Genomic DNA, 25,166 nt, shown 5'->3' with positions numbered 1-25,166 from the left:
AAACGCATCGATAGAATACTTGACTTTTCAACAAAACTTCTTTAAAATCGATGTAGGCATTTTCTTCTCACAAATGAGATGTATGTAATAATTGTTACTGAAAAGTTGAAACACTTGCCATGTTTTTGTGAAAAATTCCATGTACCATATTCATCAAGCATTTGAGTTTGCTCAAAAGTTTTATCCGAATTGGCCGTTTTTGCTTTCCGGAATATACAGCGTCAACGTTTTTTTGCACTTCAGTATTCACGCCACTGATGCGGCTTGAGAATTCTAAAAAACGGTTACATAATTACTGCAACTTGCATCCAAGTTAAATAAAATACGTTTGTCGCGACGAAAAACCTAATTATCAGTACGTTTCACGATCACAGAGTGCCTCAACAGAGACTGGTAATAATATGAAAGAATATCAAGTATAACGTATTCCACTGTAAAATTTTCACACTCCAACTAGGCAGGTCGAAAATCACTCAATACTCGTTCACGATGCAGTTAATTTTTTTTTTCTCCGTGAGGAAAATTGATTATTTTACTTGAGAGAGTTTTTCTGATTTGTACAGTAATTCGCATTTAATGATAGATGATACATTCGGATTGGAAAGTTCGATTTTAGGATCGATTCACGGTAGTTTTCGAAGCGGTAACAATATTTACTTTGTAGATTTTATCAGCCGATTTCGAGGCTTACACAAGTGTTACATTTGCGCACGGGTTCGTGAGTTTCATCAGTATATATAAAGAGATTGCAAATTTCGGCGCACTGAGTCTCCGTCCGCATTCAACAGCCAAGCTGAACGAACATCACACAATATGGGAAAATTCGCGGTTGTCTTGTGCCTCCTGGCCATTGTTTATGTAAGTACGAAAGAATAAATATGAAGCTAGGTAGATGAGTTTGAAGTTCGTGACTGTGTTTATTATATGATTGAATTTTCGTTGGTTGAAACAGTCAACGATGACAAGATGCAATTCACAGAGAATGATGCTTTTGAAGTTCTGTTTCAACCAACGAAAACTTAATCAGAAACTAGGAAGGTTGACTTTTATAACCGCTGGCCATGAAACTTTGCAAAATAATCGCAGATTTGTATACTCGCAACAGCTTACTTGAAAATTGATACAGAATTCATGGATGTCACCTTTCTGTTAGAGGTTCAGCCAATGGAATGAACTGATAGAAATACCCCAAGTGTTTTAGTGAGAACTCAAACTGTAGGTATTTATTGGTTGATCGATATTAGATTTATTTCATTGGATTTTACAATTTTTCAAACTATCGGTCAATTTATTTTCGATTAATTCCGTTTTTTTTCAACAAGTCTCGCTATATTTGATTATCCAACTTATGCTGCGTCGAAATTTCACCGGAATTACGTTATTTAACTTGAAATATTCTGTCGTTTTATTCGCGCACCGATGTCGGATTTTCACGCCGCAAATATTTTACCCCGAAATTGAAAACTGCACATTATCACGTATATTTTACTGCAATAGTCTTGCTTTATTCATTGAGTCATAGAAATTTGACTTTGCAGGATATTAGTCGGATAGTTTCACGATTGAACACTAGACCTCATTTTGGTTTGCCTGTAAAATAGTCGATTGCATTCCCAACAACAACGTGACTTCGGAATAATTACTGTACTCGATAAGTTTATGAATCCATAACCTCTGTTACTACTGCCACAAACGCCATCGATTTCCGTTTTCTCTTACTTTCACCACGACTTCAGATTGACGAAAACTATGTCTGATTCAAATAAATTTGACTCTCAGGGTACCAGCTGCCGCGAAGCTGATATTACCAAAATTGTTACCCGCATGATTCTGAAGGTAGACAGGGAAATCATTGCGATCTACAACGCACAATCAGCGATGGCCGATGAATTGGATTACGTGAAATCCAACGCTTCGGCTATTGAGAGCACTGTAAATGGAACTGTGGTAGGAATGGTCAGCAAGGTAAGGCGACCATAACCTGAAAATATGGAAAAGAAGGGGCGGGGTTAAAGTTTCGAAAGCGCCCTAATTCCGAAATTTGAAGTAATGAAGTCGGACTTTTACGAGACAACAAAGTTTCGAATGGTCGGAAACCCGACGGCTCAAAGTTCCGAAATGCAAGATTCCGAAAATTCAATAACGTCAGAGCAAAGTTCCGATAGAGCAGAATTCCGAAAAATAAAGTTTCTATGGAGTGAAATTTCGAAATAAAAAACAGAACTACCAGGATTACGGACGTAAAAATATCGATAATCCAAAACGACGAAAGATCAAAGTGGTGAAATTCCGCCAAGACAGAAAATCTTCGATCATTCGGAATTTCGGTATTTCGGATATTTAAATTTTCTCGTTTTTGCACTTTCGGAACTTTGACTTGTCGGAGTTACGCCCTTTCGCCATTTTTTCCTCTCGGAACTTTAAGCCCAGGGTTTCGGACCATTCGAAACTTTGATGACTTGTCGTCAAAGTATGATTTCTTCACTTCAAGTTTCGCCTCCAAAAAATTCTGAATTCGGCGCTTTCGAAACTTCTCAAATTCGGAATTTCTCAATCGTGACTGTAATTTGAAAAAATTGCATCATCCAACAGTACGAAGCGCAGTGGAATACCTTGGTGAGTTCCACCAGTGTCAATTACGACACGTGCGATGTCTCGTGGTCGGATGAGTACACGAAGGCTGATGCTCTCGTAGACGAAATATGCGATTGCATCGAGTGCTACGTGTCCAGTGCAGAGTCCTCTTGCCAGACGTTCAGCGACTACGTCGATGAAGCCGCAGACTTTCTGCTGCTGAAGTTACGGAAGATCGCGGCGGCCGACGATGAATCGATATTCAATTTCTACACCGACGTGACAGGCGTAAGTCATACATACAGCAGGATTGGCTTCCTGTTTCATTCTGATTTGTTTATTTTATTTTTTTTCTCAACACGTTTCAAACCCTCAATATTCGTTAGTACCTACTGTCAGAGATTCTGCTTAATGTTTTATAGTTAACCAAAAAGTGTTTTAGATCTATTTTTTTTGGATCATTATCAAACTTGTTCTTAGAATGTGACTGAAATTTGCAGTTCTTAGAATTATTCGGAAGTATGTTCATCGTTCGTATTTGTCTTGATAATTTTGACGAGGCTGAAGTTAGTTACGTCAACGTATCGGAAGGTTGAAACAAGTTACTATTTTTCACTTTAGAATAACTGAAGCAGTTGATTTTACAAAATCTGTGTTTGTTCATGCCGTTGATGATTAACGGTTTACTAAATCTCAGGTAGACCTTGAGTTGCAAAACAACGACTATTTCTAAAGACGCATCATTACAATAACGTTACAAACTTTAGCCTGATCAATTGTGACATTAAACGAATGTTTTTTACCATTCACGCCAGGCTGGATCGAACATCACCCATGAGGCTTTGTTATTAAACACCGTCGCGGCAATGGAAAACAAATTCGCCAAGACGTCCAGCGATTTTTCCTACAAGGTGTTCAATTGCTTGAACGCAACTGCGGTGGTGAATTTCGCAACGGCTGTGAAAGACTATTACATCGATGCGGAAACTTGTTTGACAGATTTGGAAAGCAGTTCTACATAGAATTTGTCGCAATTTATAGCGGAGTGACAATATTTACTATATCCATACATAATTGTTAATACAATACAGTTTTATTCCGATATAATTAATTTTATTATTAATTAATTAATAAGCTTATTTCACATCAAAATACGTTGCTCCCGCTCGTGTAAAGAGCAAAGAGACGTTCGCCACACAAACGATTCCTTCCCGCATCCAGTACTGCGCACATCTCACAAAGTCAAAGCTTTCAATTTTGAAAGATATTCGCCAGATCCGGAACACTAGATTTTATTTAAAAATAGCCCAGATGAGAAATGCCTTGAGTCAAATTAGTCACTTGATCGATTACCGAAGCCTGAAGCCTGCTGTTTTCCACTCCAGCCATGCAATGAAGTGAAATCACCGAAGAAGTAAAAACTTGCTGATTAGTAAGACAGTTGAAGTTTTTGCGAATCGTTTCACCTGTGAGAACTACAAAACTGTAAAATTCTATGAAAATGTTACGCCAATGTTTTTTTTTTTTTTTTTTTTCTATCAAAAATGCTGATTTTATTTTCATTCATCAGCTCGAGTTATTTTTCTCAATGCCAAATGGGTCCCCGAATTCCTTGAAAGATGAAAAAGGGATTGAAGTCACAATTAAATCATATACCTTTAACCATAGTCTTATATCCGCTCGCCGTCTGGCTATGACCGTGAAAAATTTTGCTTCACGATCACGAAAATCTGACGAAAGCCGTTTTAATTCCATGAATTTAACTCTCCTTCAAAATGTGTTCTTTTACGCAATACATGTCTTTGTGAATGCGAATGTCAGTATAGTGCGTTCTGATAACTGTGATTTTTTCTCGTCGATTCTGTACGTTTATCACATTGTTTGGTTGTGGTTGGAATGGATCGGCAAGGCAAGTGAAAATCATTTTACGATGCATTGGAATGATAACAACGCAAGTTGAAAATTTATTGATGGCTGGTGCAAGTTCAGTGTCGCTACTTTTTCCAGTTTCTACGAAACCTTCACGAATATAAAATATGTATTACTTTTATATCGAAATTTTATTTCGATACTAAATTTAATTCATATCACAATTTACGTGAATACTGAAATCGTATTTAATAAATTCCGAAAACTGTAAGCGCGTGGATGAAATTCGTTGAACAAATATGTAGCTGCTACGTAAACATCAGAAATTTATTGATTACTGATTTGTTTCGGCACGTGCGGTTCGAAAGAAATTATGTAATGAGTGAGCATCTTCCTTATTTGTAAAGTTGCGAATTTAATTCGTTCTTGCTTACTTTGGGTTGAAAATAGCGATGGCATAAGAACAGTAAAATAACTTTCTGGTCCGATGTTTTTCATTACCAATGGCTCGATTTTCGTATTCTCTCGTAATTTATGGCCACCAATGCGTGAACAGAATTTTTGATCACACATCCGCATTTGTAAATACAGTTGGTCGTGACGAAAATGAAGATTAATATTGATTTTGGCATTCTGTTATTTTTAAAATATTCTGCAAATGTTTCTTCACTCCTCCCAATCTATTGAGTATCCAAATTTTAGACATTGATAAGCTTTCGTGCATGAAACGATGCAACAGAGTGTAAAACATAAGTCAGCAGACAGAAGTTTGTTCCATTGAAAAATACTAATAGCAAAGCGAAGATTGAGGAACCTCAAGAAACGCTCTTAGTTTAAACAATAACTTTATTTCGTTTTAAAATCGTAATCAAGTTGTTCAGTCAATGCAAGGAACTGATAAAAATTTTACGTCATTTGATTTCCCAAAATGATTGATTTGAAAATTATAAACTTTATTTTATCCGAGGCAATCTTATTTCCAACAAGGAAGGGGCCCGAGGTGTTCCTCTACGATTTTGTTTATTTTAGGATATGTTATTCTTCGTCGAAATCCAAGCGACACGTGTATTTTTGTGTCTGCGGCAAAACGGTTTAAACGGCTGAAATCAAACCCCAAAGTTGGGCATCCCTGGTGATCATTTCGCCGTTTCCCATGCTTCCAGATGAGATATTTGAATGAAATCAATTGAAGGATAATTCTCATGGCGAATAATGGAAAATGCATTCTGTCCGATCACGACGGGGTTGAATGGTAAAAAACTAAAAAACTATTGCTCATGTTTGAACGCAATAAATTGCATTTAACGGAGCAGAAAAGAGTAGGAGACATGCGCTTTCGCGTTTCTCGAAATAATGTCACATAGGGGGTGAACTACTCATATACACGTGCAACCAAATTCCCACTAAATTGGTACTATTTTGCTTCGGTTCGTCATATTTACCTAATATTGCAAAGCTCTTCCTGAGCAAAATTGAGGAGCTTATTCGTTTGGGTAGCATTCGGTTGCATTAATCACAAAAACCACCCCCCCAAAGAGTATTCCTGGTTCAGAGGGACCAAATTCCTCTGTCTTGGGATTGTCAGACAATGCGCTCAGAAATGTTTCTCAAGTCAAAAATACATGTGCTCAACGGCTCATAACTCAATAACTCCCGTCACCCTTTACGGGGGGTGAAAACTGAAATTTGATGCATTCGATTTTTCATCTCAAGACTCGATTGACGGATCCTTACGAAAAAAATTACGGATGTCCATTACCAAAAAACCCCTTATGCAAATTGATTTGGACGCGAGGGGCAGCTCCCGAGATTCCGAAAAAAATTCATAAAAATGAAACATCGGTACATTTCGAAAGCTAATCGATGTAACTAAGGCTTTTTTTTGTGATTTTGTCGATTCGGGTGTAAATTACCTCCACGATTTATTTCAGACGTTCGTGCGTAGTGCACCACGTCAAAACGACTAATTTTACATTTTTTCGCAACTCTTTCACTATTTCCAACCATGTCTTAAGTAAAAGTTGTCTGAATAGCTATAGAATATCGAGATTTGCCTTTTAAATTTACTATACCTAATATATCCAGCCTCGCCACCCTGTATATAAGAGCATTGAGTCGATAAAATGTCTTACTTAAGGTGTAAAAATAATAAGTCGTAACAGTTTTATTCTTTTTATTTTCAGTTCATCAACAGGTTAAAGGCAGATTTTCTGCAAAAATATAATACCGGTGATAACTATGATGATGATGTATGGGATTGAAAGATTCTTGTGCGAAAGTCGTTCGTGACCGCATATCATTACGGAATATTTTACTAATGGCAATTAGCAGTTACTGTTTTGAAGAAATATGCGAAAGAAATTGTTTTATGCTCTTATCCATAACCGTGTAAATATTCCTTGTAACTCAACATTTACAATGGAGATATCTTGTCCTCATCACTGGATCCTATCAACTTTTCCAGGCTGTATCCCACTTAGGAGAAAGGCTTGGAGAAAATCATTCGCTTTTATTGAGTTATCGGAAGAAAGAACTTGGAATCACAAGGTTTTGAATAAAATCAAGGGATATCGCATAAAAACGTACAAGTGTTACATACATCACGACGAAGACTATACCACCTATCTTACGGCCAGTACTTATCAAAAATAATTCGATCCGCGCAAATTCTAACGAAATTATTTCACGTGGGAAATGATTATCCCATTGCTGATGAAGACAGTGATCAGGACTGTACTCAGTTGCAAGGAATATTTACACAATTACGGGTAAGAGCATAAAACAATTGTTTTTACATATTTGTTCAAAACAGTGACTGCTAATTGCCATTAGTAAAATATTCCGTAATGATATGCGGTCACGAACGACTTTCGCACAAGAATCTTTCAATCCCATACATCATCATCATAGTTATCACCGGTATTATGTTTTTGCAGAAAATCTGCCTTTAACCTGTTGATGAACTGAAAATAAAAAGAATAAAACTGTTACGACTTATTATTTTTACACCTTAAGTAAGACATTTTATCGACTCAATGCTCTCATATACAGGGTGGCGAGGCTGGATATATTAGGTATGGTAAATTTAAAAGGCAAATCTCGATATTCTATAGCTATTCAGACAACTTTTACTTGAGACATGGTTGGAAATAGTGAAAGAGTTGCGAAAAAATGCAAAATTCGACATTTTGACGTGGTGCACTACGCACGAAAGTCTGAAATAAATCGTGGAGGTAATTTACACCCGAATCGACAAAATTACAAAAAACAAGCCTTAGTTATATCGATTAGCTTTCGAAATGTACCGATGTTTCATTTTTATGAATTTTTTTCGGAATCTCGGGAGCTGCCCCTCGCGTCCAAATCAATTCGCATAATGGGTTTTTTGGTAATGGACATCCGTAATTTTTTTCGTAAGGATCCGTCAATCGAGTCTTGAGATGAAAAATCGAATGCATCAAATTTCAGTTTTCACCCCCCGTAAAGGGTGACGGGAGTTATTGAGTTATGAGCCGTTGAGCACATGTATTTTTGACTTGAGAAACATTTCTGAGCGCATTGTCTGACAATCCCAAGACAGAGGAATTTGGCCCCTCTGAACCAGGGATACTCTTTGGGGGGGTGGTTTTTGTGATTAATGCAACCGAATGCTACCCAAACGAATAAGCTCCTCAATTTTGCTCAGGAAGAGCTTTGCAATATTAGGTAAATAAGACGAACCGAAGCAAAATAGTACCAATTTAGTGGGAATTTGGTTGCACGTGTATATGAGTAGTTCACCCCCTATGTGACATTATTTCGAGAAACGTGAAAGCGCATGTCTCCTACTCTTTTCTGCTCCGTTAAATGCAATTTATTGCGTTCAGCCATGAGCAGTAGTTTTTTAGTTATAAATAATTTGTAACTCTGGATCCCTGTAATTTTTTACCATTCAACCCCGTCGTGATCGAACAGAATGTATTTTCCATTATTCGCCATGGGAATTGATTTCATTCACATATCTCATGTGAAAGCATGGGAAACTGCGAAACTACCACCGAGGATGCCCAACTTTGGGGTTTGATTTCAGCTCTTTAAACCATTGTTCCACAGATGTAATGCCGCACGTGTCGCGTAGATTTGGTTGAAGAATAACATATCCCAAAATGAACGAACTGGGGAGGGGGGGGAGGTGGCACACGCACACACCTTTTCTTGTAAGCCAGAAGAAAATTATTGTCTTTAAAGATAAAATCATACACTTTATTCGAGTAAAATTTCATGCTCTCAACTTTACCGAGTTTAAAATATGGGAGAAGTGTTTCCGATCTCAATAGATTATTTGTGATTATTTTCAGACGAATAATGGTGGATATTTAATCGATTTCGTTCGTTATCAAAAACATTTTCTTTCTAATAGTTAGGTGCAGCTCAGCAGCAGACGAACGATGTGAAAATAAAATTTGTGCAGATATCTCGAGCCCATATCGAAGTTTACACAAGTGTTGTAATTGCGCACAGCTTTATCGCTCGTGTGATCGCGTATATAAAGAGATCGCAAATTTCGAAGTATCGAGTCTAATAAAATTTCAACTTGACAACGACGTCCGCTCAATATGGAAACATTCGCAACTACTTTGTGCATTCTGCTCACTGCATACGTGAGTAAAAAACCCAGGAATTAACTAAACGAGACTGTAATTTTCAATATAGCACGGATATTGAGTTTGATCACCAAATGGTGATATCAAATTGATCTTTGATGGAAAAAAATCAAATGAGTTTCTTTCAGTGAATTCGTAAAGAAAAAAGAAACTTACAATTAGTCTTCTAAAAAAAAAAGAACAATCATGGCATTGATGAAATAGATCGTGATAGATTTTTTTATTGAAAATCGGTCCTTAGGGTCTTTATAATCTTAGCAAACAGATTTTATCTTTCTTTTACGCTGATTGCGATCTCAGAATCGAGTTTCGTAGACTGCTTATCATTTGGCTTATTGTTATTATCACATTTTCGCAGGGTGTTCAAGCTAGAATGTCAACCTTGGAAGCGGCTAGCGTCGCCTCAATAATTTCGCTGTTTGAGAAGCGGGGATATAATTCCATGAATTCATCTACGCTATTGGAAACGAAGATTACAAATAGTACGAGCTTCTCAGAAACTCTTGGTAATTCAACTTTGACTACCATGAACGAGACATTGGTTACACAGATCGAAACGGTAAGTTTAACCGCAAGGTTTTTTTTACTCCATTGCCCAAAGTTAGAAATACGCATCTTCAAAGATTCACCGCCATCGGCCCCTATATTCCTAGTTGTACAGAAACCCACTAACAATTCATAAACAGCAGATTGATTCGAGGAAATGCTTCCATACGGAACGCTGTTTATAACAATATTCTTAAGAAAAAAAACAAAAAAACACCATTCGAGTTTGAATCTTACGGAACTTGACCAGCGTTTTTCAATCACAGAAAATCTCCTTGATAACAACGCTCCAGACGAAAATATCCCCTCAATTTAAAGAAGTTTTACATTTCAAACTGGTAAAATAAGATATCGCCAAAGAATCGCGAATTTTTGAGAGTCAGAAATTTCACTGATTCAAGCGATCATTCATATGTATAGCAGACAAACTTTATCTAGTAGATTAATGTACAATCAAAATTCAGTTGCTTGGATTAGCTTCTAATTCTTCCGGGTGGGCAAAATAGTTTTCTACTGGATAATTCGTAATACGAAATTGATTCCCGACTAGATTTCGGAAGACTTGGCTGCACTACAAGTTTCGTCTTCGGTTAACGTTTCCTCGTGCATTCCTTCACTGACGAATGCTACCGCTACAGCGACAGAAATTGTTGCCAATGCAACGACCTGCTGGAATAATTTGATAACTGAACTGGATTCCGTCAACAAAGCGTCTCTGACTACAATCGCGGACTTCATAAGCGATTGGGACGACCCGATGACAGACTTATATACATGTTACACGGCCGATCCCGTTAGTGATATGGAGTGCCTATTTGACGTGAGTATAATATAAGAAATATTGCAGGCATATGTCAATTTTGGTTTGAAATATTTAGATAATATTTTATTGAATCGTTGCCGTGAGATTGCAAGTGCAATGTAAGGGAGCGGAAATTAAAACATTGCCGTACGGTGTTGCTACATTGCAAAAACATTGCACAAAGTGTCTGGAATGTGTCAAACCTTGAAAAGTTACGTCTCCAATATTGCATAACGTTGAAATATTTGAAACTTCGCAAAGTTACGTTCCTACAATATCGTAAAACTTATCTGAGATAATCGCTCAAGGTTTGAAAATATAAGTTGCTGCAACATTTTTGCAATATTGCACAAAGTTAAAATGTTGCGAAATTCGTTACTCTTACATCATTCCAATGCTTTTGCAATATTGCGTGCCGTGTGGTTAAGAATATTGTCGATTATATCATCTTATCTCTCTTTTGAAGCCCTTTCGACTTTTTCGGATACGAACATTGCACTTGAAACAAGATGCCTGATTAACCCTTAGCGGCCACATGGGCTAACTCATTACCCCACGCTGAAAAACCTAGTTGCACAAGACACATATGGGTGTTTTAAGACTTCTAACATCATGTTTGTTGAAGAGTTCTTCGACATTTCGAATGATTTTTATCACACTTGTCTACTACCGGCAGATGTCGTTACTTGTATCAATTTCAAAGGTTCCAGACCTCTAATTTCACATCTTCTGAGCCTGGGGCAACTAGTTACCCCGTGTGGCCGCGAAGGGTTAATGTATACACTTAAATAATAGTCGGCAACATCATTTTTATTTTGTGTTCCAGCTTCAAGATGACTTCAACGCTGTCATCGCAAGATGGTACACTGTCGCGAATTTGGCAAACACGACCATGGGGAGCTACCTAGAGTTTCTGGTTGGGGTACCATCCTGCAACTACGCAGCCGAAATTGCAACGCTCGTAACGTATGTAACAGATCTTTACAACGATGCAGTAAACTGCACTGCAACACTGGAAGAAGCGTAACCGCTTCAAAGTTACCTGTTTTAAAGAGATGGATTAAATGTATGAACCAAGATTCTGCAACTGATAAAAATTTTATTTTTTCTATTTACCTCGTTAACCATTGAATGTCTAATGGTGATAATTATTTCTCAACTTTCAAAAATTCTATCCACTTTCAGGGGTATATTCGAGAAAAATCGTACGTTGAGGGGGTGCCCCGATCGTCTTCGACTTTAACGTGTATATCTCTGAATATCTAAGTCCACGTATCTTAAATGCGAAAAAGGGCTCAACAGCCCCGTTCTATACGCAACTCTGAACAAAAACACTCCCAACACATTTTCATTTGACGTAGAAATGAAGAAATGTCACGGATTCTACAAAATCGCAATAGTAAATACATAGAATTCAAGCCATTTCTTTATTTCTCCGTCAAATGAAAATGTATTGGAGTGTTTTTTTTTCAGAATTGTGTTTAGAATGTGGCTGTCAGGCCCGTTTTCGCTAGTGAGATGCGTGGATGTCGATATTTGAAGATATGTACAACGTCGAAATGAACAAGAGCACCCTCTTAAATACATTCATCAAGATAATTACTTCACTATAATATGTCGTTAGACGAAAATAACGCAACGCTGAGTGAAAAGCTCATCGTCTTGACTACTTTCATTTTTTACCATCATCGAAAAGTAATATTCTGGGTACAATTAATGAAAATTTTGTTGTAGTTATCATTACATTTTCATGACAATTCTGAAATCAACACGACTAAGTTGTTGAATCAATAAGCAGTTGCGTAATGTTTTGTAGAAAAACTGGACTCTTCTGAATTCAATTTAACGGATACAGTTATGGAGTCCATATTTTTTCGGCTGCTTTGCTGTTGAAATAGCAATTACTCTACAGTAATAAAATTTTCCCGTCTCCATCTCGATATTGTGTTCACAGCTGAGTCGACAAACGGGGCAGTTATTTCGATTGGCTGTATCCTCGTGTACACTTGTGGTATTTTTTAAATGTAAACCCAAATTCACAGGCACAGATGGCGTGCTTGACGTAATTTATTCTGGTCTCTTATGAAAATTTGCATCAGTGATTCAATTTCTAGCGATTAATTATCAGCTGTTCAAATTTTGAACAGCGAGACTGATCGCCGATGTGCCAACTTTCATTTTCAGCTGAATAAACTCGTTCGGAGTTCGCCGTGTTTCGATGTTACCATTACTGATGGTCAAAATTGTGATTGGTCAATTACAAATACAAGTACGATTTGTGAATGAGATGACTATAATATAAAAATTACATTCAGTACAAATTAATGGGGTATAAAATTAATAATAATCAATTCAATATCAAGTTTGCAGTCAGTATAAAATAAAATATAAATGAAATTTATATTTATATGTTACATACGTACTTTTAGTACATAGATCATACTGACAAATGATTGATCCGTATATTTCCGTCCACATCCGGCTCGCACAAGGAGTTTCAAACATAAGGCAGTGATTGACGATATTGAAAACGTGTAGCTGGATCGAGTAAAAAATCGTAATCATATCAATTACATTTGAAGATTGTAAGTTATGCGAATGGAAGTATCAATTACATGTGAAAATCGTGGTTAAATCGAAGGTATAAATTACTAATTTCAAATTCAATTTACATCTTATCGCGCTCTTAATACAAAATGCAAATGTAGCTTGTAATACATTTTTAATATTGGATTTGTTTTTATTTCCTGATTTTTTTCTTCCCATACAATTGATTGTCAAATGTTTTTAACGGTTTTAAATACTCGCCGTAGCCGATATAATCCATCTGATGTGTACACTCAGGTATATTTGTAATCGTAATAGTGATAGTTGACACAGCTTTATACCCCTGACAATGTAATTTCCCCGAGCAATTCCAATTTCGTTAATTAACGACAAACAGCTCCGCACTTGCACAGTTCCGGTAGGTATACCGGACTTCAGCTTCCGTTTCCACCAGTGGTATATTGTATTGTACATATATGCGGTTTCGCGAGCGAGGCGAGTTATGCCGTAAGAAATTCTATCGAAATTAGTTGGCAAACGGTTCTAGTTTCAAACATTTCGTAAACTGTTGCACTAACTTCACGGTTTGACGTTGTTGTCGCCCTCCATGGAGTTGTGGAACTGCGGTTAAGGCGATTCTACAGCCGACGACGAAGTCTGCACCTTTGGTAATCGATATTGCAGTTTCTCATACGAGTTATCTAAAATCAGAGCAGTGGATCCATCTTTTGTCACCAATGTTCAACGTGCTCGAGAAGCATCGTGCCATTCAGAGATATCGATATCAATTTTATCACAAATTTACTAGTTTTCCTTACTTTCATGGCGAAACTCGAAGAGTGTTAACATTTTTTTTTTTGGGGTAATTAAAATATTGCCAGTATTTATGGGCCATTCAAATGTTACGTGTCACACTCTCGGGGGGGGGGGTCTTTTTTATGTGTTTTTATTTGTTCTCGATCGGACAATTAATATTATCCGTCATATTGTTAACAAATTTTCAATTGTGCCAAGGAGGGGGATCAAAATGGCCGAAAACAGCGTGACGTATAATATTTAAATGGCCCATTGTTTAATAAATACAGAGGAGTGTACCGAATTTCTTATATTGGTAGGTCAGGTGCTATAAACGCATAATAGTGATGTAAATCTTATAATTATAATAAGTAGTTATACAGATCAAACTGGCCAGAAATATTGATGTGAGATGAAATAAAACAAGACAAAAATAAATACTTAAAAGTAACTCTTATCTTTCCGAGGCGTCGTACGTTAAAAATAAATGTTTATCCTTTATGTTGAGTCGTCAGTCCTTATATAATATATATTTCGATTAATCTGGTAATTGGTGTCAGAATTTTCGTAAACTTTCCCAACAAGGTTCGAAGGGATTCCACAAAACAAATAAATAAATAATTAAAATTCCGTCTCGATGCTTATGCGTTAATTGGAGTTGACACACTTATGATTGATGTGAATGACTATACGGATACTGACCGACTGACTATCCTCGCAGTCTCATGATGATCGACACCATACGTATATGTGTGAACATATACATGTGACATCTAGGTTCTTACAGGAGTAAGAATAGTTTGTTGCAGGATCACCTTTAAAACTCAATACCTGAGCGCTGATAACTTTCTCCAACATTTCAATAGAGTAAAATAATTCGCAGATTCTGAACGATTTTAAATATTATAAGCATTACATATTTAAAAACTACCACACCGAGTTAACGAAATTGCTTGAGCAGTTGGGAAGTATTGAATTAAATACTTATACGTAATGCAGGTAGAGGAAATTTTTAATGCCTTAGACAGTTAAGAAACAGAGAATTCAACGAATCGCTTGCAGGATTTGCCGTTTCCTGGGGACAATGGACACTAGATTACTTAATCGATCGCAGCTGGGATATTTTAGCTGGTGAGAAAATTCGCACGACCCGCAAGGTTTCCTTTTGCTCATTACCAAATCGTGAACTATGTTAAAGTAAAATTTATTCAACTCCGTGTTCTTTGAAAAGCCATAAGAACAAAAATCTGGTCAAATATTACTCGAATCGCGGGAATTCCAAAAAGGGTGATGTGAGAAAACCGGAGGTGGTAATATTACCGAATATTCTTGCTGTTTCTCTACTGCGATCAAATTGTGCTGGCAGTTTGTTCGGCTTTGTTTGAGGTTTTATTGACGGACGGTTTAGTGTCTCTCATTTATTTTTGCCACCCTGTATCGCAAGGGGTAATTGCAGCGAGGTCTTGTGACGATGGGCGTGAAGAATTACCGTGTTGAGGAAGGCGAAGACGGAAGATGGTCTGGCGGATTTGGGACGATGGGATTTTTGGATGACGACTTGAGCCGAAAATGAGTTTCTGATACCGTGGCCGATGACAAGGCCTTGGCAATATCCCCAATCGGGAGTGCAGGAACTCCATCTAAGCATCTCAATCCGCCGATCTTATATCCAGGGGCTCTCTCTCATCGTCTGCTTGCAATTTTCTCCGCTGCGAAGACGTTCGATATAGAGTTAAGCAATAACACGAGGCAGCGGTTTATATCCTAGAACCTTACGAACCTTCTTAGACTGAGCAGTAATAACGCAATCGACATTTCTCCCACGCTCTTAGAGATCAGGTTTCATCACATTTTGAAATGTAAAAACATGATGTTAAGGATGAATAAGCTTTATACCGTTCGAATCGAAAGTTGATAGGAAAAAAGAATAAACAGTTTAACCCTTCCTGTTCACACGGAGTAGAATCGACCCTTCGATCTACTTTTGGCCTAAATATTTAATAGTCTTTGGCTTCAAACGAGATTTCAGTTGCCATATACCTAGGATTTAAGGTATTCCCTTTAAGTACGGACCGTTAGTAATTTGAATCAAGCGTCAAGTCTTGACTTGACAGCCCGATAAAGCAGCATCGTGCGCGAAGAAGAAAAAGCTTTCTTATGTTAGACAGCACACTATGTTACTATTCCTTTCTCGAAAATATCACACCTAAGAAGAGTCTCCTCCAAATTTTAGTTGAAAGTGCAAAAAATTGACAAAGTTATGATATTGTGGTGAAAGTATCTTCTTGAAGCATTGACCTCTTCATAATTGTTTTTTTTAACATGATGCCATTTGATTTCTCATAAACCGACTTTTCGTACGTAATCTTGAATGCCTAGACCACCGAATTTGAATTTGGAAGTGTACTTAACCACGAATGGTTAAAAATCTTCGGCAATGTTACTTGCGGTGATGGCGGTGGATCCGAATGAAACAGCATTCTTAGGGTGGGTTTGGTGGGGGGGATTAGCTTGACTACGGAGACCGAGGAGTGGGGAGGATATACTCGCAACGTCACGTCACGGTCTTTCTTACCTACAGAATTTCTTCTTACCGATAACGTTCTTCCTTATCCACAGCGCTTAGTAAATTCAAGTTACGTTGCGAATTTCAAAACAATCCGCGCAGTAAACCATCGCAACCTTAGTTATTTTGACCGTCGCGTCGTCGTTCGTAGCAGCACTTATGTAACACGTGCATCGGTTCACATGTTTAAAAATGTTGCTAAGTTACAAAGGAGGGGCTAGGGGGAGGTGCTAGAGTGAAGTAGATCACATCTGGAATAGATTTTTGAACGATCTTGTTCTACGTTCCTAACTTTTTCTTCATACACCGCGGTCTATTATTCTTGTCATTGCCATCTAAAACATATCTTGTAACAAGACACTTGGCTTTGCTTCTTGTTCAATTCATTTTGATGATGCTGATTTGAACTAAAAAGAACGAATGTCAATTATTTTTCTTTTTTCCAAGGAGACGAACGTAACAATTAATTAAGTGCACAACAGTGAAAGAATTTGAAACAAGTCACTTTTCATACACGTTGCAATTAATGATCATTTGCATCAAACGATAAAAGTTAATCTGTCAAATGGAACGCATAATCGGACGAAAAAACGTATTCTCGACCGTATTTAGACACGTCAACCTAAATCTTGATAGACTGGCAGCATGAATCGATCGCTTCCGAATTTTGTCCGGAGATTTATCTCAATTTGCAGCTCAGATATTAGCTAGCCGCGCCTCTTGATTTGATCCGTTGCCACTTCAGTCGAGATAAAAGGCTCGTCAACGTTGAATCTGTTACTAGATAAACGTCTATCGACTTTTCTTCTTAGCCTGTGTAGAAATTTATGAACACTTATGGACAAAATATCTAAAATGCGTTGAAAAATTTTGAAAGATGATTTTTGAATTTTAATTATGTCTTTAATTATATTCAGATTACTTTAACGTGATTGAAAAACGTTTTAGGAGGGATTTTACAAAGGAATTGAAAATGATGGTGTAATTTCTAGGGAAATTGATATTGAACATGTTATCGTAATCGGAAAAGTTTCTTCAAAATCTATTAAAACCTAACAGATAATGAAAATAAATCACATGCCTATACTTTGGTCAAAGTTCCGAACCCGTTGAAAAAATTCCCGTTGTTCTGAAATTTTATGAAACACTTTCAAATATTTTACATTGTTTAATAAAATCTGCGGTATCTCAAATACGTAAAAATTTTCGAATAATGTTAAAATGAATTGAAAATTATCTTTGTATTTTGTGACCAGAGTGAAATAAAATACATATTGTACCTGTATTGTGCAATAAGGAAAAAAAAAATACAAATTGTATTTCGAAACAGTAATTAATTTCAGTCTTATTGTATTTTTTACGACTAATTGTTGATTGATTGTTTTATGCCTTTTCTCTATCCGATTATAATTTTGCAATACAATTAACTGCTGCAGTAAATCCAAAATGTGTACGGATAATTACCAAACCGAAAATATAACCGGTATTTTATTTTGTTCTAATTACAAAACACGATGTGATTCGTATTTTATTTTTCCAAATTAAAAACATTCCAATTTATAATTTGTATTTAATGTGCGTTTAATTACGTTAAATATGTAATTTGGATTTCATAGTAGTCTCAATTACAATTTGTAATGTCAATTTATCATTCATCATCGAGTCATTATAATTTTGGCTTGTGTCACTGTGAAAGGTTTATCAGAGTTTTGAATTGATTTGGCGTATCGTTTGAAAAAAAGAAAGGGTATTTCTAGGGAATCTTGGGTAACTCGTTCCTCAAGCATCACGGATCAGACGCATTGATTGGTTTTTATTATTCATTTGGGGGGGAGTTAAATGATGCGGGGCATGTTTCGGTCCGTCCGTTTGAACCCGAGACTCAGACGTAAATTCTGGGCTCGTGATCCTCGGAGTGCTCGACTAATCCAGTGACAAATGTACAGCTGTATAGGCTGGGGTTAATTAATGCCTGGAGGACGAAATGACACGCGTTGGCTGACCGAGAATGCCGGTTGGCATTTCGCATGGCTTGCAGGAGTATATTTTATTGATAACCACAGGTAAGGAATTAATCGCAAATGCCGACCCTGCGTCCTTGTGATTAAATTCTCCGCCCCATCAAGCACGTTTTTATGAACATCAAAATCCGAGATGCCGTGGATGAACATCGATCCCGAACGCAGGACCCTCCGGCAGGAATCCTTAATTGGGTCGACGGCCCGGAAACCGCGGTCCAGTCCGACCATCGCTGCGAGGTTGTCTTGAAACCACAGACTACTGAAAATGGACCCCATTTACTTGATTTCTAGTCCAGGGAAGAATCCGCTTTCAATCCTCTCTCTTTCCAATTAATCAAACTCATAGAATGAGTCGAAACTTCTTTAATGCGATGATCGGTACCCGCACATTGCACAATATTGGGATTGTCACTGTGCGATGCGTCATTTGGCGGAAACAACCCAAACTAATGCAACCAGGCTGACAGTTGACCGTGTTTTTTCGCTTGCGGATAGTAGAACAGATATATTATTGATTATGTTTAATTAATTTTTGTGACATGAGTAATTTGAAACCCCGAGAATTACGATTTGCCTCCATTAAAACTAAAAACTTAGGTTATGTAGTGATAAAATGGCGTCGACAGCCAGGCTCTGACGTCATGAGGATATTTTTCGATTACGGAATCATTGCTGTCATACTTATCTACTAAAATTGTAGCTATAATATCGCAGAAATATTGGCTGATTTAATGTTCGCGCCACCCTAAGCTGAGAAATTTTTAACGCCCCATATTCCAAGATCTATTTTCAAAAAATATAAGTATTTAGTTCAATATCGGAAAGTGGTTGTGGTATATTTATACTAACAAAAACTTACAGTAATGACAATCCAGCGTGCTATATTGTATGGAAAATCAGTGAAAAATAGTGTGACAAAAGCGTAGTGCTCATTTTCGCCACTTGGAGCAGTGCAAGCTTAGGGTGAGGCAATCAAGTTAAAATGGGAAGAGGTAGCTTTGAACAGCTGTGCAATGATAGAGCATAAACAATATTTTCAATTAATAAAAAATAAGTGCAATGCTCATTGAAATTTAATATTTCTCTTTACTAACGAAATATGCGTATGGCGTATTTTCGACGGGATTCTTCGTTTTGGGGAACTTGAAAAACTGAACATTTCTCATCGTGCTTACATTTTGTCCAACAATTCGACACAATGCATCCTTCGGCATAGTCACTAGCACTTTAGAATTTGATTATTTTACAATTAAAATGTTTTTTTTTTATGAAAGCACGAGGCTCTATGAAGTTATCTGCAGCTGTACACACAAATATATACATATACAATACCCTAGTATGACAGCGCAGGTAGTGAACAAATGAGGAACTAACAGTTCGGTGGCACTAACTATTACATCTTCAGCACTTGAAAAAATCCGAGTTCTGAGATCTGTATGTAAGACCGTGGACGATGACAAAGCGTCGTTTTGTAGATGCGTTTTTCACCGTCTCAAACGCATCGCATATCAACTATAGATATATGCCATCCTCGGTTTTTTTTTTGTATAGAATTTAATGTTCTACTAAAAAGGTTCTGTCAAATTATGATCTACCTGCCTTCGTTTAAGCAGCATTCAAGGCGAACGGTACAATTTAGTATATTGTGTAACAGGGAGGAAATCTCTTTTCGGGCTGAGTGTGACTTCGCAATATATGAGTCGTAGGTGAGCCGAGGACAAATATTGCAAATATTATACGCAAGGCGAAAGACCGTTGCCACCTTGTTGCACACAATTCTTTATTCAACAAGAGTATGTCACGCGTTTTTTCACGAAGCATAAAATTGAGGTTATGGTCACGTATTGCGTAATGTTAGATGTATTTGCGACAGCGCATGCGCGCAGTACTGGAAAGACTACTCCTAGGAATGAAGCGTGTTCTTTTCTCCACGCATACGCATTCACAGACTCGCTCTGTCGTCATAAAAACAGATACTTTGTGTACGGCAAACACGCATGAAAAAGCGCGTAAAACATGCTCGCGTTATATAAACGTATTATTTGCGAGATTTTTTCCAGTTTTTAATTTTTTATTCACAAACGAATGGAGATTGCATGTCACAAACGGTACGGTATATTGTTTACTCATGGTGCCACCTCATAGTATTTTTTTTATGTTATCCACAAAAAGTGTCATTTAAGGCCCTAAAATTTCTTAAAATGACTGGTCTATGCACCACAGGCAGAGTTAGTACTTAGGTGTCTAAGCTCAGAGATAGTTGGCCTTGAAAATGCGTAAGTTTCATCCAATGAATCCATACTGATATATTATTACGATAACCGAAGAATTGTAAACTTTCGATTTTCCATGCATGCTTCGAATGCACCAAAAAAGTTATGGTAATATTTAGGATTTCCTCACTTGTTCTCGGCCAAAATTTGCCGCTCTAGGCTGCAGCCTATTCAGCCTATTGATAACTCCGCCACGGGTAAATATTTTAAATGTTCAAAACTTTGCAAAAGGTACGTTGCTGCAATATTTGTGCAGATTTGCGAAATATGTCTGAAATATTTTATGCCTTGCAAAATTATTGCGCCGCAATGTTTCTGGACTATTTTGTAATGCATCCGAAATATTTTGAACTTCGTAGAATAAAGTCACTGCAATCTCTTTGAAATATTACGCAATGTAGCAAAAATATATTAAATCAATATGCTTCACCCCAGTATTTCCTGCTACGTGGAGTATACGAAAAAAAAAAAATCGTCTCGTTGCTGAAATACGACACAATTAAGTTAAACTTCGAACGAACGCGGAACAAGTTTTTTGATACTATAAAAAATATTATTTTCTACAATTTCGAGACACTTTCACGACGTAAAAATAAAAAATTGGAAACCATTTGCGATACAGAGTTTTTTTCCTCAGAATTAGTCTGCTCACACTTCATATAGGATAAAGTTTGTTTTCTATCTACAAATTTGAGCATTTTTTTTAATACATTGGCACTAGCATCTATTAGCGCCAATTACAAAATAGTATAAGAATCATCTGCAGTAAATGAGAAAACTTTATCTAATAGAGTTCTGTTCAAAGTTTCCTACGAGACGGTTTTCCGTACCTCTGGCATAGGTGTACAGCGAATTGAATGGAATTGATATAGCTTATTGCTAACGACTGATTTTCCTGTATATATAAGGTATAATTTCGTTGTGGAGATTGAGACGGAGACCAGAAGAGAGGAAGAGCGCGGGCGAGTAGATTTGAATGCAAAAATAACGGCGTTGAACCACATCGGAGTTCTCATAATCCTGGATTATCATAATAGGGTGATTTCTAGACAAATATCGGCCGCTTGGCTTCGGTTTTCCATGCGTCTGCAGATACATTTAATGCAGTTACCTCGCCTCTGTGTGCGTTAACGCACATATACATATGTAGATAAATGTTTCCGTGCACATATATATGCATATATGTATCTGTGCAGCGAATCCTCGTCCTCGTTGAATCTGTAACACATGTGGAAGCCACAGATATTATATGTGGAATCGAAAAACTCTCGTATTCAGTTAAACGAGTTTTCAAAATCTAATCTCGATCTCGATGAAATTCCGTACTTAGTCACATTAGAAAATGTAGAAATTTTATCTAAAGTTTAGCAATTTTCTGTTTCTATTTATAAGTGCTGATATAATTAGTTTTACGTTTATTAAGTAAAATCGATACCGGATATTTTCTATTTACTGCAAACTTATTTCGTTACTGCGAGAGTTTGAAAAATGTGTAAGGTTGAGTTCTACAATTTGAAATGTCTTGACTTGTATTTTATGGGTCCCCGATTTTTCCTGAATCACTACAAAAGTTCATAGTGAAATTTTCTGCAATGTTCTGAAAACTCCTAAGGCACCAAGTTTTTTCACAGTTCTTTATGTAATTCCAGATTAAACTTTAGGGTTGTTCACCACATTTCAGGAAAAGGTGCTAACAAGATTCACCAAATATGGCCCCTGTGTTTGAAAAATCGGGTGAAAGTTGTTGCCGATAAGGGCTATTCCGCGTCAACCGGATCAGTCATCTCTCAGATATTTTTTTAATTTGGCATGTCAATTGTGTGGGGGGAGTTAGATTTTTGTGCCAAAGCGCGAATCTCATAATGCAAAATGCGATTTTTTATTAACAATAACAAATTAGACTCCCATTTTTTTCAAAAATTCATAACTTTGGCAAAAAATTAGATACAATATATTTTTTTTTTTTTCAAATTACGCGGAAAGCTCCATAGAATTTAAAAAAAAATAGGAAATGGTAAAAAAAAGTTGTTATCAATTGTTTATTTAACAATTAATTTTTCGAAGATTTTTAAAACAGTGACTGAGACGATCAAAAAATTTTTTCGAAATTCTGACATATTCCTTGAACTGTACTACAACCTATTAATTAATTCCAGAGGGGTGTTTTTCTTCGTTTTCGAGTAAAAAATCATTACAGGTGTCGATGCGCATGAAGTCTCTACGTAATGGCGGGCGGCCAGTTGCCGTCCACCGCTACCCCGCGGTGGCGTCGCAGCGTTATTTTAGAGTCATTTTCACGATGTAGGACATGATTGAAGAATCTGAAAAACCTTCACAAGGCCTGCTCAAAGCTATAAGTGAAGTTTCAAGAATGTGTTTTTAATTTAAAATAAGTAGCAAGTTATGTAATTATTATCATTTATGTGCACTCTCATGGTGTGTAACCGTTATTTTGAATCTCTGTAATAAAAAAACGGTGAAAAACACATTCTTGAAACTTCACTTATCGCTTTGAGCAGGCCTTGTGAAGATACAGTATTTTTTTCAGATTCTCCAATCATGTCCTACATCGTGAAAATGACTAAAATACGAAAGCAGCATACGGCAGCTACGAAATTGAGGATATTGAAAAGTATGTTCAAGACGCGTTAAAAAATACCAACATTGAAATCAGCATAAAGCTTAAAAACAATACGTTATGCAGCGAAATCAAATGTAACTATATCGTAAATTTAGAACCTGACGATTCTATTGGTCAGCTTCTCGGATTTACACCGCGCGTATTGGCAGCTAAACAAACTCACCATTCGGATATGCCTGTAACTATTGTCAAGGTCAACGCGTTGCGAGTCGAATGCAGCATTACAACGGGCGCCTACGTCAATGGACATAAAGTGCATACTATTCACGAATTTTTCCCTATCGTTCCACCGGGATATAAGGTCGTGGAAGTGCCGTCGCACGTCATTTACCTTCCGATCACCGTCAAGACCATAGATCACGTACAGCTTCGGTTAGTCGATCAAGACGGAGATCTGGTTAATTTTCGCGGAGAAGTTATAACTGTGAGACTGCACATCAAATCGCGATAAAAGATGGGTATTGTATATAACAGATTGTCCAAAATGAATTATATTAGTCAGTCAGCATGTCCCGATCAAGTCAGTCATCGATCGATTCCCGAACCGCTAACACGTCGAAACGTGGAGTTCCTGATAGCTCTGGGTCTAAGGCTGACACCTTTTGGAAAAGGAATTTCCGACAAATAAAACTGCGATTCTGCTGTTTCGTTGTCTGCTACGTACCATGGAGGAGGAAATCTTGAGCATTCAAACACTTGTCGTCTCTGACGAATCAATCGCCCACCAAGAAATACACGCACACAAACCGTACGCATCGTCAACTTTCAACAACAGCGATGAGATTCGAATCACCGTTCAGCATCAGGATTTATATGTATTACCGAGAAAGAGTTCGCTGCATATCTCTGGAAAATTGCTCAAATCGGACGGCACTGTAGCAGCGATCACAACTTCAGTCAATAACGCCATCTGCCGTTTGTTCGAAGATGTACGGTACGAACTAAACGCTGTAGAGATTGATAAATGTAAAAACGTTGGTCTTACCAGCCTGCTGAAAGGTTTCGTTTCGCTCTGTCTGGTCAAAGTTGGCTTATGGAAAATGCTGGATGGCTCGATGTTCAGGAAACAAAATAATTAACTGATGCCGATGGCAACTTTGACGTAGTTATTCCCTTGAGCATGATATTGGGCTTCGCTGAAGACTATCGCAAGATCATAGTTAACGCGAAACACGAGCTGATTCTTACAAGATCAAAAAGTGATTTAAATTCCATCGTTCAAAATCAAGACGAAGACTTTAGAATCGTGATCGATTAGGTGGAATGGTTAGTACCCTATGTGAAGCTTTCAGATCAACGAAAAATCGCACTGTTGAATTTCATTGTGAAAGATACACCAGTCTCCATGAGCTTTCGCAGTTAGGAGTTGTACGAATATCCTTTGCTACTGGCAACCACGAAACACGTTTGGACTGTGAAAACGTCCACCCATTTGGAAAAACCGCGATTTGTCATGCTCGGTTTTCAAAGGAATCGAAAAAACAAAGCCGGCAAAAATGCCAGTCATCTTGATCACTGTAACATTACTGACGTCAAGCTCTTCTTGAATTCCGAGTATTATCCGTACGGTAACCTGAACTTGGATATGGGTCACAATCGCTTTGCATTACTGTACGAGATGTACGCAAACTTTCAAGCCACCTATTACGGCAAAGAACCCGAGCCTCTGTTGACGAAGAGCAAATTTCTACAGTACAAACCTCTGATTTTCATCGACTGTTCGAAAGAAAACGAGGCTCTGAAATCTGGATCGGTAGATATTCGTATCGAATTTGAGGCTAAAAATAACTTTCCTACTGGTACATCTGCCTATTGCTTGATTTTACATCATCGTATAATTGAATATAACCCACTGAGTGGTGGAGTGAGAAAATTGGTATAAAAACCTT

General features: G+C 37.3%; 2 protein-coding genes across 2 annotated transcripts; both read left to right on the top strand.

Annotated features, from left to right (window-relative positions):
- Positions 1–740: 740 nt before the first annotated feature.
- Positions 741–3,681, top strand: LOC124212122 (uncharacterized). The gene is made up of 4 exons (XM_046611892.2): positions 741–858; positions 1,780–1,965; positions 2,593–2,862; positions 3,390–3,681. The coding sequence occupies exons 1-4, from the start codon at positions 814–816 to the stop codon at positions 3,594–3,596; spliced, it is 708 nt and encodes a 235-aa protein (XP_046467848.1). The 5' UTR covers positions 741–813; the 3' UTR covers positions 3,597–3,681.
- A 5,293-nt stretch (positions 3,682–8,974) lies between these two features.
- On the top strand, positions 8,975–11,513 carry LOC124212081 (uncharacterized). Its single transcript, XM_046611820.1, has 4 exons — positions 8,975–9,083; positions 9,445–9,645; positions 10,183–10,452; positions 11,261–11,513. The coding sequence occupies exons 1-4, from the start codon at positions 9,039–9,041 to the stop codon at positions 11,459–11,461; spliced, it is 717 nt and encodes a 238-aa protein (XP_046467776.1). The 5' UTR covers positions 8,975–9,038; the 3' UTR covers positions 11,462–11,513.
- Positions 11,514–25,166: the final 13,653 nt, after the last annotated feature.

The sequence above is a fragment of the Neodiprion pinetum genome, chromosome 2 (assembly GCF_021155775.2).
Source record: "Neodiprion pinetum isolate iyNeoPine1 chromosome 2, iyNeoPine1.2, whole genome shotgun sequence".
Classification (NCBI taxonomy): domain Eukaryota; kingdom Metazoa; phylum Arthropoda; class Insecta; order Hymenoptera; family Diprionidae; genus Neodiprion; species Neodiprion pinetum.
Note: the sequence above shows the minus strand (reverse complement) of the source record. Positions and strands in the feature narration are given on the sequence as shown.